The sequence below is a fragment of the Artemia sp. Qi Xiang Cuo genome, chromosome 20, assembly GCF_049724085.1.
Source record: "Artemia sp. Qi Xiang Cuo chromosome 20, ASM4972408v1, whole genome shotgun sequence".
NCBI lineage: Eukaryota > Metazoa > Arthropoda > Branchiopoda > Anostraca > Artemiidae > Artemia > Artemia sp. Qi Xiang Cuo.
In genome coordinates this window covers 23,244,737-23,264,891 of record NC_142813.1, presented here as the reverse complement: position 1 = coordinate 23,264,891, position 20,155 = coordinate 23,244,737, and the positions used below count along the sequence as shown (strand labels likewise).

The following is a 20,155-nucleotide window of genomic DNA, read 5'->3' as shown; positions in this document are numbered from 1 at the left end:
TGTGTGTGTGTTTGTGTGTGTGTATGCGTTCGTGTGTATATGTGTTTGTCTGTGTGTGTGTATGTGTGTGTGTCTGTTTGTGTGTGAGTATGTGTGTGTATGAGTGTGTGTGTATGTGTGTATGTATGTGTGTCTTTTTATGTGTGTGTGTATGTTTGTGTGTTTATGGGTGTGTGTGTTTGTGTATGTGTGTGTGTATGTGTGTGTGTATGTGTGTGTGTGTGTTTGTGTGTGTGTTTGTGTGTGTGTTTGTGTGTGTGTCTTTGTGTGTATGTTTGTGTGCGTTTGTTTTTGTATTTGTGTGTGTGTGTATGTGTGTGTGTTTGTTTGTGTGTGTGTGTGTATGCGTTTGTGTGTGTGTATGTGTGTTTGTATGTGTGTGTGTGTGTGTGTGTGTGTATGTGTGTGTGTATGTTTTTGTGTTTATTTGTGTTTATTTATGTGTGTGTGTGTATGTGTGTGTGTATGTGTGTTTATGTATCTTTCTGTATGTGTGTGTTTATTTATGTGTGTATGTGTGTGTGTGTGTGTGTGTCTGTGTTTGTGTTTGTATGTATGTGTGTGTGTATTTGTGTGTGTTTGTGTGTGTGTGTATATGTGTTTGTGTATGTGTGTTTGTGTGTATGTGTCTGTGTATTTCTCTGTGTCTGTGTGTGTGTGTGTGTGTGTGTGTGTGTGTATGTGTGTGTGTGTATGTGTGTGTGTATGTGTGTGTACACACACACATACACACACATACACACATAGACACATAGACACATACACACATACACACATACACACATACACACATACACACCTACACACTTTCCGTTGAATGCTAATACCTAAAAGATGACGATTGGATGTATCAGTTGGTAATGTGATACCTGCAGGAGTAGCAAGGAGTTGTCCTCTATCATCAACGAGTATCTTTATGTTGGCATTCTCTTTGAGTGCAATCATCTCCGGAGATCTCAATCTCGCATATCCACCATTTGTACAATGGAATCTTTTCGGTATTCCAAAGAAATTTAAGTTTCACATTTGAACTAGAGAATTGTGTTTTCCATAATTTTCTTACATGAAAGTTGAATGAAATTTCGGTATGGTGTATTCAAGAGGTGAAGAAACTTTTTTATCATTTAATTTCTGATCGCGGGGAGTTGGGCACGGTTGAAGTTGTTTTCATGTAAAAATACCCTCCACCTCTTCTATGGAAAATTCCCCCCCTCAAGACAATCCCATTCCTGTCGACTTTTGGAGGGTGTTTCCCTATTTTTCGATAATCAGGCAATTTTCTCAAGTTCATAGCTTTTGATGATGTTGCTCCTTACTTTCAGTTGAAGAAACTTTTTTTTTAATTTAATTTCTGATTGCGGGGGGTTGGGCACTGTTGAAGTTGTTTTCACGTAAAAATCTATTTTTTGTCCGTTTTTAAGTTTTGATGTTGCTCCTTACTTTCAGTTGAAGAAAATTTTTTTATAATTTAATTTCTGATCGCGGGGGGCTGGGCACGGTTGAAGTTGTTTTCACGTAAAAATACCCTCCACCTCTTCTATGGAAAATTCCCCCCCCCTCAAGAAAATCCCATTCCTGTCGACTTTTGGATGGTGTTTCTTCATTTTTCGATAACCAGTCAATTTTCTCAAACTCATAGCTTTTGACTGGCAACACTAAAGTTAATGAATCCTAAATCTTTTGGAAACAGCCTCTATTTTCTGTCTGTTTTTAAGTTTTGATGTTGCTCCTCACTTTCAGTTGAAGACACTTTTTTTATAATTTGGTTTCTGCTCACGGGGAGCTGGGAAGTGTTGAAGTTGATTTCACGTAAGAAATACCCTCCATATCGACTATGGAAAAGACCTCCCACGAGAAACTCCCATTTCTGTCGACTTTTGTACGGTGTTTCTCCATTTTTTTCGATACACAGACAATTTTTTGAAACTCAGGTTCTGATCGCAGGGGGCTGGGCATGGTTGAAGTTGTTTTCACGCAAAAATACCCTCCACCTCTTCTATAGAAAATCCCCCCCCCTCAAGACAATCCCATTCCTGTCGACTTTTCGAAGGTGTTTCTTCATTTTTCGATAATCAAGCAATTTTCTCAAACTCATAGCTTTTGACTGGCAACACTAAAGTTAATGAATCCTAAATCTTCTTGGAAACATCCTCTATTTTCTGTCCGTTTTTAAGTTTTGACGTTGCTCCTTACTTTCAGCTAAAGAAACTTTTTTTTATAATTTAATTTCTGATCGCGGGGGGTTGGGCACTGTTGAAGTTGTTTTCACGTAAAAATACACGCCCCCTCTTCCATGGAAAATTCCCCCCTCAAGACAATCCCATTCCTGTCGACGTTTGGAAGGTGTTTCTTCATTTTTCGATAATCAGGCAATTTTCTCAAACTCATAGCTTTTGACTGGCAACACTAAAGTTAATGAATCCTAAATCTTTTTTTGGAAACAGCCTCTATTTTCTGTCCGTTTTTAAGTTTTGATGTTGCTCCTTACTTTCAGTTGAAGAAACTTTTTTTTATAATTTAATATCTGATCGCAGGGGGTTGGGCACTGTTGAAGTTGTTTTCACGTAAAAATACCCTCCCCCTCTTCCAAGGAAAATTCCCCCCTCAAGACAATCCCATTCCTGTCGACTTTTGGAGGGTGTTTCTCCTTTTTTTCGATAATCAGACAATTTTCTCAAACTCATAGCTTTTGACTGGCAACACTAAAGTTAATGAATCCTAAAGCTTTTGGAAACAGCCTCGTATTTTTTGTCTGTTTTTAAGTTGTGACGTTGCTCGTTACTTTCAGTTGAAGAAACTTTTTTTTATAATTTAATTTCTAATCTCAGGGGGTTGGGTACTGTTGAAGCTGTTTTCACGTAAAAATACCCTCCATTTCTTCCATGGAAAATTCCCCCCCCCCTCAAGACAATCCCAGTCCTGTCGACTTTTGGAAGGTGTTTCTTCATTTTTCGATAATCAGGCAATTTTCTCAAACTCATAGCTTTTGACTGGCAACACTAAAGTTAATGAATCCTAAATCTTTTGGAAACAGCCGCGATTTGACAATCTCTAGTTTTTTCATTGTGCAATTGACAACAAAAACAGAAAAAAACCTGTTTGACCACATTATACACTGCCAAATAACTAGTCTGGTAATCTGCCTTGGAAAGCTGCCATGGAGATTCCTAGTGCTGTACGCAAATAACATGGTCCTAGTGCTGTACGCAAATAACATGGCGAGGTACTAAGGAACGTGCTGTACGCAAATAGTATGGGAATTCCTAGTGCTGTACGTAAATCCAGACGAGGCACCCTACTATATTTATTAAATTTTTGACTATGCTGAACAAAATGGCTATCTTAAAATTTTGATTGGGTGACTTCGGGAAAAAACTTAGCGTGGGAGGGGGCCAAGTTGCCCTCCCATTTTTTTTGTCATTTAGTAAGGGCGCTAGAACTTATAATTTCCGTTCAAATGAGCCCTCTCACGATATTCTAGGACTACTGGATCGATACGATCGCCTCTGGGAAAAACAAAACAAACAAATAAACACGCATCCTTGATCCTTCTTCTGGCAAAAAATACAAAATTCCACATTTTTGCAGATAGGACCTTGAAACATGTACAGTATGGTTTTCTATTGCGCTCAATCTTGGTTTGATTTTCATTAAGATTCTATCACTTTTAGGGGGTGTTTCCCTCTTTATTCGCAAATAAGGCCAATTTTTTCAGACTCGTAACTTTTGATGGGTAAGACTAATCTTGATGAATCTTATATATTTGAAATTAGCATAAAGATCCAATTCTTTTGACGTATCTACTGGTATCAAAAATCCGTTTTTTAGAGTTTTGGTTACTATTGAGCCGGGTCACTCCTTCCTTACAGTTCTTTACCACGAACTTTTTGATCGCTGATCAAAGTTTATGTTATTTTTGCCTTTCATGTATGTTATTTTACAGTGTTCATGGCCGTATATTTGGCTTTAAAATACACTTATTTATCTATCTATCTAATATGCAGAATAATTGTACCAAACACATTTTGCATGCAGACACGCTATGCTTACGCCCCCCCCCCCCTCCGACTAATGTGCAAATCTATAGCCCAAATTTGTTTTTAAAGTAACGAAGAAACTAACGAAAAAAACGGTGTGATCTCGAATTTTACACAGCGTAGACTTGAGTGAGTGGCGCATAATACACAAGTACCAAAATTTCTTCCCCCTAAGGAAATTAAAAAATAAAACTCAAATAAAATTCTCAAATTTAGAAAGCCTGATTTTCCACAAGGGGGTATTTTTCAGGGGGGGGTATTTTCCGGGGGGAGGGGTATTTTCCGGAGGGGGGGGGGGTATTTTAAGGGGGGGTATTTTCTACGGGGGGTATTTTTCGGGGGGACGGGTATTTTCCGCGGCGGGTATTTTCCGGGGAAATTTTCCGCGGGGGTATTTTCCGGGAGGGTATTTTTCGGGGGAGTATGTTCTGCAGGGGGGGGTATTTTCCAGGGGTGTATTTTCCGCGGGGGGTATTTTCCGGGGGGTATTTTCCGCGGGGGGGGGGGTATTCACCGGGGGGTAAACGCCTAGAACCGTGCAAGATATATCTACATAACTATCTCAAATAAACTAACTGTGATTATTCTCATTATTTGTAGAATTCTAAAAACTAACTACTACTACTACTTCTAACAACTCACAGTAGCACCAAGCCGCCTGAGGCTAACACAGCTACGCACGCTCCTCCTTCATTCTAATCTATTCAAAACCTCCCTCTTTACACCCTCCCAGGAAGTTCCCACTTGCTTTAAAAAAATTTACGACATCTTCCCATCCCAGCCAAGCAAAACCATTGGTGGATCCAGGGGGCGGGGGTCGCCCCCCCCTAACGTACTCTAAAGCAGTTTAATTTACTTAATTAACTCAAGTTTGCGTTAATTAAATTTGCTCCTTACGCAAGTTTATCGGATTAACCTATTTTGCGCCCCCCCCCCCTAAAAAAAAGTCCTGAATCTGCACCTGAGCAGAACCTGCTTTCCGTTTAGCCCTAGGCGGCTGGCAAAAAAGGTCAATCTTCGGCAATCTGTCATCCTTCATCCGTAGAACGTGCCCTAGCCATTTCAACCTTTCTCTCATTATAGCCCTAGAAAGCGGAACTGAACCCCCCCTTTCGTACAGTCTACTGTTCGAAATACGTTCAGTCAGCTGGGTACCCAAAACTAGCACTTTGCTGAAAAGTTAATTACTGGAATAAATCGACTGTTGATATCTGATTTGTTTAATGACAGGTTGATTCCAATTTGACAAAATGTTACGTCCAGTATCTAAGTCTTTCAATAAAGTTGCGCAATAATAGTGATAACGACAATGTGTTATTTGATTGAATATCAGAAAATAAACCTTTCATATGTCTCCTAGGAAATGCGAGCCGTAGGTGTAATGAACTATTGATCAAGGAAAAAAATAAGCCTGAACCTTACATAAACGTATCAGAATAATTTTCAAGACAGTCATAGATATACTGTCATGGAAATAAATTACACCTCTAAGCATACTCCTAACTTGGAGGCTAATCAGATGTTGGATTCTTTTGATAGTTTTTCCCCAGTACGGTTTACAAGGAAACTACAGGAAAGCGGGAGGACGCTGCATGGTTTGTTCAAATCGGAACAATAGCACCGAGATTCAACCCGTTCCAAAACCGTAAACAGGGCGGTACGAGTGGCAAAATTTTAGTGTTTATTGGAAATATAAAACTGAAATGTCTCCAGAAATGTCTGGAGAGCCAGTCTTGGCTAAGTACAAATCAACTGAAATTCTGCTTGGCTTAATTTAGTCGTGTATTCTAGGCAAACCTCTAGTGGCTCAGATTCAATAGATTCTACAAACCTGGAATGAGTTTTCCAATATGGCATCTGTTTCAGCCGTATTAGCCGATTGGTTGGCAAGCTAGAGTTTAAACCCTGTATCCACAAGGACTGGGTTCAAGTCCTGGTGACGCTGATTGTTTGGTTTGGAACGAAGCCCCATGATTTATGTTACATGGTTTAACTTGGTTTGGAATGGAAATCTTGAAAGGAAATCATTAAATTATTGCTTTCTATAGTTTATGTGTTGCGCAACCTGTCATAAGTCTAAGCTTTGGACTGATTACTACAAGGGAAGAGGAATAGGTTATTCTGTCGGTTGTTATTTTAACTGGAAAAAGTCTTCCTTTGTCAATCCTTCTGTCTCTTAAAGACCTTTAGCTTAATTTGAAAAAGATGGTTGATCAGGCTTACGATAGAGCAGCAGCAATAAGCGGTCATATCATAGATGTTCATGCCGTTATAAGCGATTAATACCCCAAGAAACTTTAGGTGCATGTAGTCTCAATCCTGTCATTTCTTCTATCAGTCCAATTCTAGGTTTTGTGCATTTCTTCAGAATCTTATTGCAGATCTGCAATTTCTACAGTGTTTTGCGATTCAGAACCCGGAATTAAAAAAAAAAAACTAACTAACTCCTACTGGATTCGTGAAAATTCAATTTCACTGGACTCTGCAAACCAATATGGTTAGATTGCCATGATTCAGTTATGCGTATTCTTAAGCTCAATCGACCTTTTCTGAGTTCTTTTGAAGATCTTGAGGAGAAATGTAATGTGGAACGTCTGCGAACGCGTCGTGATTGGTGGATACTATGAACTAATCACAGTTAGTAATGTGTGTCCAAGTGGCAAAAAAAAAACTATTCTGTCTAGCATTTCTCTTGTGTGATACTCTTCAACGAGTCGACTGCGACTTGCCTGCCACTTGAAAACATGTAAAGACTGTCCTTTCCAGCGCAACAAAATGCTAAAAAATGCTGCTACTGCTTTTGCTTCTATTTTTCACAAAGCTCAGCGTTCTGCCAATACTTTAGGACTGGAGATGACTCATCCAAGAGGTTCCCAAGAACAGAGATGGAACAATTTTGTATTCATAAGACCCGGATCTCCTTGCTCACTGAAGATTATCTCTATTTATTTCCTTTTTAGACCGCTTCATATAACGGTTGAAACAATGTTTCGAACTTCACCAGAATGTTTTTTTCAATTCTCAGTGTCCTTACCCCTTCTAAGATTGTTTCTATTGCTCCTGTGACCATGAAATTGGAGTCTTGGTTTAAGTTATATGACGAAATTTTACCCGAGGCAGAATACTTGATACAAGAGGTTAAGAATTGGAGCAGTAAATAGGATAATTTTCTGATCAGAGAAAGGCCTTCTTTGGCTATGACTTTTCTTCAGGAATGCTACTTCATCTATCCCCCAAATGCTTTCTTTTTCCTATTTTTACAACGTTGCCTCTAACAACTGCTACTCCAGAAAGAAGCCTCTCGACACTTAGAAGGCTAAGATCCTAATTAAGAAGTTTAACAGGACGAAAAAGCTGAGTGGCTTAACCTTGGTTGTCATCCATAGAAACATTGACATGCCCTGAGAGGTAATATACATTTTTGCTGGGAAGGATAATCACACACTAAACTTTCTTTACAGAGACTGATTGTACCATACTTGACAAAACCTCATAGTCGACTTTACAATATTTGGTTTGCAAGAAAAAAAAAATAAAAACTTAGATAGAACAACATACCTAGTGGACACGTTCTCGTTCCCTAGGGGTACATTAACAGTCTTTAGCTAGGAGCTGATGCTCTACCTTATTTAAGACCGTCAGACAAAATTCAAAGGAGGTACACCCATTTTCCTTCATTCTTTTGCTACTCCCCCCCCCCCCCCAGCAAAAATCCTGTATACAGTCCTGCTATTTATCCTTAGTTTTTCACAGAGCATGGTTTGTAATGACAAATTCTATATAACTTGTACATATATTGGATTACTTCTTGTAATTTTGTAAACCTTGTGTTAATGAGCTATGTCAACTGAATCCTTCGCTAGAATTTCGAAATTTCAATAAACTGTAGTTTTGGAAATGAGAATTTTACCCTAAGAGTCACAGAAACACAAACCACTGATGCTAAAATTATAATGCACTTTTCGCCTTTGCATATTTTTTTATAGGATAAAATCAAATGATGCTCATCCTCATTTCACTAAGACTGAAATGACCAAGATCACTCAAGGCCTAGACAGACGTAACGTTTTCAAGCTATAAACTGCATTATTAATTCGTTGTGGCCGTGTTTGCATTGGCTTTTGAAATAGGATTTTTTCCTAGATTAGTGGTTATTTACAGCGTTTTCTATACTGACTTGTTCAAGATTAATATGTTTCTTCTACTTCTTGTAATTTTGTAAACCTTGTGTTAATGAGCTATGTCAACTGAATCCTTCGCTAGAATTTCGAAATTTCAATAAACTGTAGTTTTGGAAATGAGAATTTTACCCTAAGAGTCACAGAAACACAAACCACTGATGCTAAAATTATAATGCACTTTTCGCCTTTGCATATTTTTTTATAGGATAAAATCAAATGATGCTCATCCTCATTTCACTAAGACTGAAATGACCAAGATCACTCAAGGCCTAGACAGACGTAACGTTTTCAAGCTATAAACAGCATTATTAATTCGTTGTGGCCGTGTTTGCATTGGCTTTTGAAATAGGATTTTTTCCTAGATTAGTGGTTATTTACAGCGTTTTCTATACTGACTTGTTCAAGATTAATATGTTACTTCTTAAACTTTCAATATTTATAATCAAGTTTGCGGTATTACTCGTTACAGAGATTTCAGCTCTTGCAAATTCACTTAGTATGCTACTTGATAGCTTGGTCAAATATATTCTCTATCTTGGACACTCATGTGTTAGAAGTTTAAAACGTTCACCAAGAACATGCTGCCTTCTACGATAAGCTGTTTTTTTTTTGTTTTCTTTTTTTTTGCTTCACAGTAAAAAAAAACAGCTTATCGTTTGCACGTGTACGCAATTAAAACATTCGAAGAAAGTGCGAGATATTTCTAGCACTTTAGTTGGAAAGAAAATGAAAAGACAAACTGACCATGTTATGCCTTTTATGCCTCACTCTGTTTTAATTATTGTTTTTCTTACAGCGTACATTTGGAATGTACTCCTTATATGCGTGGGGTGGTCCAACATGCACAGTCGCTCTGGCTTTGCTTCTAGACAATACCTCACTCCTTCCAGAATTTGCTCCAGAATATGGAAGAGCCCTGTGCTGGATCAACTCTAGATACGGTATGTGCAAAAAAAGGACACGGCATGATATATGTAAAGAAAAAGGAAATATTAGATGTATAAAAATTTTAAAAGCCTGGTTTTCAAAATGAACTAAAAAGTTGAAAATTTTCTTCTCGAGAATCTATGAATATAAGTGAAAACGAAGGGTGCAAAACGTATTGGACTTCACATAAAAAAGGTATCAAGTTGATCTAAAATATAAATGCATAAATGAAAAAAGTCGGTGAATTGCAGAAAACAAGCTAACAAAATCAAATTATGTAAAGCCCAACATATTTTTTTTTCACTTATATTTATAGGTTTTCGAAAACGAAAATTATTTTTAGCTTTTTCATCCATTGTCAAAATAAGTTAATTTTTTTATATTTATTGTTTTCAATTTTTTAGACTTCTGAAAGACTAAAAGGTCTTTAGTCTTCTCTAAGAGAGTCTTAAATCTTCTTTAAGAAAAAATGGTCTTATCTAAGATTTGAATCTATGTTACAACGGCCAGAAGTAGGTGTTCCCACCCATGCGCCATCAATTCTTTAATGATTGTGTTTGTTTATACATTTAGCTCTGCCCGATCACCGGTTTATGTTGTTTACTTTAAGAAAAAGGGATTAAACAAGAGGAAGGGGAGGGGGAGATTTTGAGGTTGTATTATTGCTCTGTATTCGAAAGTTCATGCACTGATAAAATTTGGGAAATAATTGGACAATCGGAAGTGGTTGAAAAAGGCTCACAAATTAAAAAAAATTATTTGATAAAAAAAAACAAGACCGTGAGTTAAGGAAAACGATTTAAATATTAAAAGAGATGAGTGCTTTCAACTTTCTTAGCAAAAGAACAACAAAAACACCCGCAGACTAGTATACAACAAAACCTTATTGTGCCCTTGTACTATTACCCTTTGACTCAAAGGAAGGTGTTTTGAAAGGAATTTTCAGCATTAGTGTAATTTAGCTTGTTCATTGTATACACTTAAAAAAAAACATGGAAAAAAGTGTTTTAAAAGACAAGTTTTGTGATCATAACGTCGTTTCAAGACAAGTATTTTAATTTCTTTTCAGTGAATTTTTAAGGTTATTTTGATATTCCCAGGATTATTTTAAAAATTTTTATTTTTCTAGCTTAATTTTTTTTCCAGCTCAATCTTGGTTCAGTTTTTTTTCAGCGTACATAAAAACAGAAAGAAACGAAGATAGAAATTGATTACCATATTAAACCTGGTTTTCAACAAGCCTCTCTCCTCCCCCCCCCCCACACACACACAAAAAGTGACAAGACTAAGCAAAGCAATCTTAGAATTTTCCAAGGGATTCGATTGGAGACTAGATTATATACCCTACACATTTTTCATATATTTCCTTGCCTTACAAACTGACATGAGACTTTCTCTTTTTTTTCAAATGTAATATTTATCATTATTAGTCTAACGATTATTATTCTTCTTTGCTGCCCCGCAAGAGAAACTATTTACTTACACCAGATGTTCTCCTAATTTAAGATGACTGTAACAGAGGAAGAATGACTTCTAATCTTATCAACTGATGTTGTTGTGGGGCTCAAAAAGAAAAAAAATCTTCGAAAGAAATAACAGCATAGGCCTCTGTCAGCAAATAATCAGTGCTTTACCACTAAACACTTAAAAAAAAATCCAATGGAAATAAAGCGCAAAACTGAAACTTAAAATGAAAAAAAATATTGCTTCTCAGTCTATGTAACATTCATCTAAAAAATTAAGTCAAATAAACTGACTCGTGATAATTCCCTACATGTGCAGAGAGCAATAGGCTCTGCGCATATGCAATCTATGTCTTCAAATTTGTTAGATATTTTTCTTAAATTGGTTAAATAGTTTTATTTAACAAGCTTAAGACTAGCACTTTACTGAAAACACAAAGCACAAGCAAAATACATAGTTTTTCTAGGAGCAGAAAAGCCCTTAAGGAGCCAACAGAAACGAAAAGTTAGTCTTTCAGTAGTCATGATATCGATAAACTTAAGCATACAATTGCAGTTCTTTCAAAGACTTTTTATTTTAGTAACTGTTAAGTTATCAGGCACAATAAAAAGTGACAGGCTGATTATAAGGCTACATATTGGTCTCACCAGACCTACAATATCAATAACTAGTTAAATAAAAAATTTTATTCTAGAGACACACTTTGGTTTTATTTAAAATGAAGAACTGACAAAATGTAATAAGAACTCCAGAAATCTAGTTAACTCAACTTAGATTCACCCCACGTCAACCGTTTGGTTTTGGGTGAATCATTTTGATTTTTGTGTGTAAATTTCTGTTAAAGTTAAATAAATATATGAATATAAATATCGATATATGAGAGAGAGAAAGGTTTTATTAAAAAATAAATAAAACACATTAACAACAAAACCCGAAGTCTATTAAACTTGTATGGGCAGACATCACCCTTTACAAAACCCTACATACACACTTACTACCAGCCATCCTTAGCCCCCCCTCCTAAAAAAATGGGGCAAAAAATCATAATAATAAAATAAATAAATAAAAATAAACGAATAAATTAATTTATAAGAATTTCACGACCTAATTGGATACCGAAGACACAAAACTAAAAATCATTCTTCTATTCTACCTCCTCGTCGCCCTCCCCCAAAAAAAGTGTCACAATCACTTGAGAGAAAATTCGCCCAGCAAGGATTAAAACTAATATGCAGACAAACACTGTCCTTTTAATTTACTGCGAAATTCATTTAGCTCATCAATTGTTGAAATTGCCTGAGTTAATGGTTCCCACACCCGAGGGCCAACATGTCTTATGGAAAAAACGGATCGCTTTGTAATAACTTGAGGTCGCCGAACTAGTGTTGATGCTCTAGTCGAGTAGTTATGAAAATTAACACCACTTGTAAACATTTCCCTAAAACATTCAGAAAATAACACGTGTGTATATTTAAACATAAAAAGAGCATTATAAAAACGGAATAATCCAGCCATCGGTAATATATTTACTTGATTATATCTATGTCTAACAGACATATTATGATTATCTCCAGTTAAAACACCTAGGGCATTATTTGTAAACTTCTAAGGGGATGAAGGTGAATTAAAAACGTACTTGACCACACAAGACAACCATATAGAAGGTATGGGTGAACAAAAGAAAAGTAAAGCAATCTCGTAATGTCTTTCCGAAAAAAGTGCCTGAGTTTTCCCATTATCTCAACATTTCTTGAAACTATGCCACTAAAGCATGAAACGTGCTCTTTGAACTTAAGGCACTCATCAACAATGACCCCTAGACACTTCGTCGAAACTTCCCGAGGCAGAATATTTTCACTGAACTGTATTTTGTCAATTCAAGGGTAGTAATTGTTACTTCTCCCATACATTACAAAATGGGATTTTGCATGGTTTAGCTGAAGTCTGTTAACCCTCATCCATTTTTCAATGTTTAACATGCCAGTCTGAAGATTATGTATAAGCATTTGCCCGGTTTTTGCAGCAACAGTTAGATGCGTGTCATCAGCAAAATAAGGCAAAATAGATTTTGATGCTCCAGTATCACGACATTTTAAATCAAAAGACAGTCCATTGATAGCATTTCGCAGGTCATCAATATATATATAAGAAACAGTAGTGGCCCCAAAACAGACCCTTGAGGGACACCGAATTCAACACTTTTAACTTGCGATTTGATTTCACCAGCACTGACAAACTGCTTTCTATCCTGGAGAAAAGATTCCAATAGACGATAAAAAATACCTCGAAAACCACAATTCCTCAGCTTCACCAGAAGAATTCCATGGTCCACTGCATCAAAGGCTTTCACAATGTCCAAAAAAACAGATGCAACTTTCCACCCTTGGTCCAGAGCATCGTTCACAAAAGTCGTGAGAAAAAGAAGAGCTTGATCTGTCGACATTGTTTTACGGAATCCAAACTGAGTTTTACTAAAATACTTTTTATTCTCAAGAAAATCAACCATCCTGCCACTAATCAATTTTTCAAAAGCTCTCCGTAAAACTGGCAGCAATGAAATAGGCCTATAATCATTCGGTAAATTTTTTGCTCTGTCCTTAAAAAGCGGAACTACTCTAGCAATTTTCATAAAATCGGGAAAAACACCAAATTTTAGGCACATATTAAATAGAACACAAACCTGGTCACATATTTCCGAGAAAACATACTTAAGTACACGCAATGAAAGGAAGTCAGCACCCGAAGCATTATTTCTAATGTTCCACAATGTGGTACGTAATTCACTAGCAGTTACTGGTTTCAGATATGCAGATACATCACTTTCCTCGGGTAAAAATTGGTGGTATGTTCCATCCTCAGAAAATTTTGTTGTGAGTCCGCTATCCGTTTACCAACAATAGAAAAATGGTCACACATATTATCTACAATCGAAGCATCAGTGTTAAAATTTTCAGGTAAAATTGAACTTTTGGAAGGGCTCAGAACAGACTGAATTACTCTCCACGTTTGCCTGGAATTACCTGCACTTTTTTTTAAACTCATTTCTATAATAATTAATTCTCGCTGTTCGTAATAGGTTATTGAGTTCACAATTATATTTCTTGTATCTCACTTCCGCCTCAGGAGACACTACAAAATATTTATATAGCAGTCTCCGATTTGATATGGCCTTCGTCAGTCCTCTAGTAACCTAGGGTTTTCTAGGGGTAACATGAAAAGCCGGCTTTTTAATAACTGTACAACTTTCTTTTAGTAATTTGGTTATTTCTGAATACCACAATGAAAACTTTTCATTCACTTGCAGATCACTACTTTCTAAAAAGTCAAATTGAGTGTGCTCTTTAATTTTCTTCTGAATATGTTAAGAGCCTCAGCATCCATTTTCAATGCAGAAATTTGTGGTGGTATATTCATAGCTGTAGGAACACCAAACTCTCTAATAACAACAAGAACATCAAAATGATCAGAAACATCATTCAAAATAACATCAGCAAAATCTTACTTCACATTAACAAATATATTATCCAAAAGTGATTCCGAGCGCAAAGTCACTCGACTACATATATTAACTGTCGGTCTTCACCGTAACCCAACATAACATTTAAAAAATCACGAACTCTCGGGTTTACATTTACTGAAAATCGATCAAGATTAAAGTCTCCACAAACAAAGCATGAGCGATTTGAACCTGACAACTTATCCATTTGCCGCTCCAGCAAATCATTAAATTCCTGCACATTTCCAGATGGAGGTCGATAAACAACCACCAAAAAGAAAAATTTTCCTGACTTACAAAGTTCAACCACCATTGATTCAAAAACCATCTCTTTATTCACATGTAGATCATTCCGTATTTTCATTGTAATATTCTTCCTGCAATATAAAGCCAATCCACCATGTAATCGTGATTCCCTATTCTTCGTCACACGGTCATAACTATCAATTTCAAGTAGACTCATTGTATGATTACGAAGCCACGTTTCATTCAATGCAAGCACATCCAACTCAGAAAACTTACATAGTTCGGTTAAAAAATTAAATGAACTAGAAAGACCCTGACAATTCAAATGGAAAATGCTCAAACTTTGCTGACCCATAGTTGATTTATTTCCAAAATCAACTGGAAATTTATATTTAACCACTGGAAAATCCTCCATCGTTCCTTCATCATAATCCGGATTTAAGACCCCATTCCCCAGAACATCCCAACTCAACGAATTTCTCTCAAGTTTTTTCAATCTATTATTGTCATAATCCAACTCATTTTTTCAAGACACAAGCTTAGGAGGCAAACGAGGAAACTCATAGAAAAATTAAATCTACTTACAACAACCACAAGTGATCTCCAGTATCCAGGAGGGCCGCAACCAATAACAAAAGAAAAAAACTGAAAAAAAGAGAAAATAAATTAAAAATAAAATTTATCATAAATAAAACACAAAATAAAAAGATACAACATAACATAAATAGCGACGAAGACCACACTGCCTTTTCATCATAAACAATAAGTAGAACAACATAGAACCCTCCATACAAGACAGTAGAACACGTTCCACCGTCTCGTACAAAAACCGTCTCGTATGGATGGAGAATTTCAAGTTAGGATGCAAATCTTTTTTAAGTTAGTCTGATATTTGAAACGGCGCGTTCAATTCAGCTTTTCCTACAGCGTAATCATAAAACATTTGTTTTAAAACTAAAATCGATTGGAATCATTGGATTGGACTCATTTCGCAGAAGTTGTCCTAAATTTAGCAAATTCAAACCATCTATAAACATCTTAAATATTTTGTTTTTCTATTGTATGAAATGTTCTAAAGCACTGTATGCTTCTACTATATTAAAAATTATTCATTGTTTTGTGTTTTCGGTTAAACGTTGGTTTTGCATAATTCTACGGGTACAGAATTATCAGGAGTCAATTTATTTGAGCTAGTTTTATATATATATATATATATATATATATATATATATATATATATATATATATATATATATATACGTTGAACAGACGAAGTAGCAATTATTTTTGTTCGTTCTAAGTTCCAATAAACTCTTTACTTCCACCATAAAATTTTGATTTCAAGTGCTAATTTTGGCTTGTTTTTTTTTTTTAATACGAAAAAAAACTGACAAAAAGTTCTTTATTTAACTAATTTTATCTTTGCAAGTAGCTGCAATATTTATGCAACGCTATATATACAAATGCTGATTTACCTATATGCCATATTTGCTGTCTCCTTAGACAAACCGATTGGCTATATTACAATATTTGCTCGTGATCTTTTAAGTGCTTCTTTGGCCAAAATCAAATTTTTGCGTCGTAAAATCGCAAAAAAGAGCGCTTTGATTGTAGCGCTGTTTTGTTACTTGAAAACACTAGACATTTGAATTTCTGCTCAAAAGAGCCTCTGCCAATATTTGACGACCGCTGGTTCAATACATCACGCCCAACCTGTAAAAACTGTGATATTCCTTGTTTTTGAAGATGGGGGACCGTAACCTTGCGATTTCGTGTTTGCAACACTGACGATCTCAGCGGGGTATTTTTTATTTCAATTTGACTTTATTTTCAAGGGATTTCGGCTTTTCTTGAAACTCTCAAAAAATTTCTTCTCGTAACTACAAACAACTTCTCGGTTGGATTCGAATCAAAGATACTACTTACAAATAAGTGGCGATTGAGAACTAGCTTTCCCTAGAAAATTTTATATATTTACTCATTTCAAGTTCTTTTTTCTAACATTTTCTAAATCAGTTGTTTTACAAAGATTCTCGGGGTGCAAGCAATTCTCTCTCTAGTGTTGTTCCAAAAGAAAGCTTAATGGTATTAACATAGGCATTTCATAGTAAGATGATAAAACCATTCGTTTTATCAAATAACTAAGTATTTCATCAAATTTCATTGGATAGCGGAATTAATAGATGTGAAACACTAACTTTTGATAATAAAATTTACAAACAATCAATTTTCCTTATTCTAGATCAGTGTGAAAAGCATGGGCGCCCATAAGCTGAATTCCAGGGGGGGGCAAACCGCATCTAATTGGCCTTTTTAATGCTATATAGTAGAAATATCAGAACAAAAATATAAAAAAAAGGCAGTATCATTCAGCCAGGGGGGGTGGGCGGGAGCCTTCCCCTACCCCCCCCCCCTATGGGCGCCCATGGTGAAAAGTATACTCTGTTTGTGTAGGTTGGACTAGTGTGTATAGGCTACTTAAGACCTTACCTTCGCTGTAGGTCCGTTCTTAAATTTACATAGATTCGAACATTCTGTCACCCACCAGGTCTTAATTAAGTAAAAAAAAAGGGTACTAGTACGATAGACGCCCTACCTTATGCTCTTCTAATATGTTTCTCTGACGCTCAAACCTAATGAAATATACCAAAGTAAGATAAAAATATAATGCTTTAGAAGCAAAGTTGGGCAATATATTTGCACATTAGGGGAAAGGGGGGTACCATCATTCTTTTTTCTTGGTCATGCGTAGATCCTAATTCACAGTGTAAAAGGGAGGTCCTGTTTAAACCTTTTTATGGATCAACGCAACTAAACAGGGGGCGGGGGGTTTGAACTCAGGACTCCCAAAACTTTAGGATAATTTGAACTGCCCCCAGAATTTTCTATACCTTTCACATAATACACCCTTTTTTGTATTTCTTTCAGTCCCATCCCCATTACTTTCTGAAATATGACAGTCTCTCTCGGACAAATTTATGTATGCTTACCTATTTAGATCATTTGTATATTTTTAAGTTTAAATATTTTGATCATAATTTAATGTTCTTTTTTTTGCAGGTCTCTTACTGTTTTTCATTATTCCCGTGTTGTTCCTGCTTCTTGAGAACCTAGTCTTCTTTTTTCTGACTATATTTTCAATTTTATCACAGCAAAAGGCAGCAAAATATGCGCAAGAGAGTGCTCAAAGAAAACGTGATTCTGGAGAATCAGGGCAAGCATCAGACGCAGGAAAGACCAATCGTGTTCGGTTCTATCTATATGTGAAGCTTGCTATTATTATGGGCTTAACTTGGATTTTTGGGTTTGTAGCCGCAACAGCTGGGCTCCCTTCTTTGTGGTATCCATTTATAATATTTAACAGCCTCCAAGGTGCTGCAATTTTTGTTGGTTTTGATATGAAAAAAAAAATCTTCGAGATGCTTTGGGAGAAGCTATTTGGCCGAGCTCCAGCGTGTAACTTCTTAACCAGAGAATCTGGGAACCAAAGCAGTTCAAAAACAGCTACAACTAGCTTTATAATGAATGCTGAACATAAAATAATAAAGAGGGATCTTGTACCAAGGACAGATAAAACCGATTCTGTCACTACAAACTCTCAATCGCTCCCCTCAACTCCAAGAAAGCTTCGAGAAAGCCCAATTTCATGTAGAGCACAGTATGCTTACCCTCCGACTCCTAGAACTGGGAGTCTAAAGTCTAATCACAGATTATACGGCCGAAATAATACTCCCTTATGGCGCAGTAAAAGTGATGAAAAACAAGAAGATGTGGATGATGGTATTGATAAGGGATATAACAGTCCAGTTTGTCGTGAAATAGATAAAGAAATCCTATATGGTGATAAGATTTGTCATCGCAGCTCCATCAAAAACAAGCCCGAGTCCCGATATAGCTAATAAAATGGCTAAAATAAAGAAGTTCTTGAAACTTGGCTATTACTTAAATCCTACAACCAATCGCCGTTACCGACAATAATTCATACTTTTGAATTGATATAAAGTGTATGATGATATTACTAAGAGCCTGCTACAAAAGGCAGGCAGTCACCGTGGAGCTCTAAGTATCCTGAAGGAATATATATTTATGTATATGTGCAACCGCCGATATTGTTGATGTGCAAACGCTAAAAAGGTTACATAGCATCGTCACTCTATGCATACATACAAGCAGCTTCTTTGGCTGTTTTCTTTCTTAAAAGATATTCTGTTTTGATTCATCTTTTGCATTCATGGCTGCCTCTCATACAGTTTTTTCTTTCACGGAAACTGGCTTCGAAATGTTTAGTTGATAAAGTATAAAATCTTGGACTGCAATTTTATTGAAGTCCTTTTTTGTGCAGTAACAAATAACAATTTTTGCAGACTAATTCCAGACCGACTAATCAGTCTTTTAATCCAACCCAAGGGCATTACCCTTTGAATATCATGGAAAGAGAAAATTTTTTTTACAGCTTTTACTTCTTTGTTACGACTTACCACGTGAACAAGGGAAGATTGTGTTTGATGTTTTACCATTTTTATGAGTTATAAAGTTGATCTTTCATTTCCCATGCAAAACATTTTTTATTTATTGTAGTTCAATTTTGAACAGATAAAATACTTATAGGCTTTGTGTATATAAGGCGCTATTTAAACTTGTACAATGGCATACTATTATGTTATGTGTCGAGTTCCGTATTTTGTTGTTGATATATAAGAATTTGTTCAATGTTCTGTATTTTTCATAATATATTATTATTTTATTGACATCAATAACCGGTCATTTTAAAAAAATTTTGAGCAGGCACCACATAAGCCTTTATCCCATCAAAAAACCAATAGCACGATCATTTGTAAGCGCCGAACAACCAATCGCCGTTACCGACAATAATTCATACTTTTGAATTGATATAAAGTGTATGATGATATTACTAAGAGCCTGCTACAAAAGGCAGGCAGTTACCGTGGAGCTCTAAGTATCCTGAAGGAATATATATTTATGTATATGTTCAACCGCCGATATTGTTGATGTGCAAACGCTAAAAAGGTTACATAGCATCGTCACTCTATGCATACATACAAGCAGCTTCTTTGGCTGTTTTCTTTCTTAAAAGATATTCTGTTTTGATTCATCTTTTGCATTCATGGCTGCCTCTCATACAGTTTTTTCTTTCACGGAAACTGGCTTCGAAATGTTTAGTTGATAAAGTATAAAATCTTGGACTGCAATTTTATTGAAGTCCTTTTTTGTGCAGTAACAAATAACAATTTTTGCAGACTAATTCCAGACCGACTAATCAGTCTTTTAATCCAACCCAAGGGCATTACCCTTTGAATATCATGGAAAGAGAAAATTTTTTTTACAGCTTTTACTTCTTTGTTACGACTTACCACGTGAACAAGGGAAGATTGTGTTTGATGTTTTACCATTTTTATTAGTTATAAAGTTGATCTTTCATTTCCCATGCAAAACATTTTTTATTTATTGTAGTTCAATTTTGAACAGATAAAATACTTATAGGCTTTGTGTATATAAGGCGCTATTTAAACTTGTACAATGGCATGCTATTATGTTATGTGTTCCGTCTTTTGTTGTTGATATATAAGAATTTGTTCAATGTTCTGTATTTTTCATAATATATTATTATTTTATTGACATCAATAACCGGTCATTTTTAAAAAATTTTCAGCAGGCACCACATAAGCCTTTATCCCATCAAAAAACCAATAGCACGATCATTTGTAAGCGCCGAAAAGTTATATATTGCATGTCTTCGCGCTTTTTGTGTTTCTTTTTTAAAGTAAGACCATAGTAGTAAGTCA

At 35.9% G+C, this 20,155-nt stretch overlaps 1 protein-coding gene across 4 annotated transcripts in view; it reads left to right on the top strand.

The window, feature by feature from the left end:
• LOC148940024 (uncharacterized) overlaps positions 1-19,656 on the top strand; it is a 318,671-nt gene extending 299,015 nt beyond the window's left edge. For all 4 annotated transcript variants that reach the window (XM_089105703.1, XM_089105704.1, XM_089105702.1 and 1 more), the window contains 2 exons: positions 9,015-9,159; positions 17,412-19,656. In XM_089105703.1, the coding sequence (XP_088961829.1) occupies positions 9,015-9,159; positions 17,412-18,250 (984 nt within the window). In that variant the 3' untranslated portion in view covers positions 18,251-19,656. The remainder of the gene's footprint in view (positions 1-9,014; positions 9,160-17,411) is intronic.
• Positions 19,657-20,155: the final 499 nt, after the last annotated feature.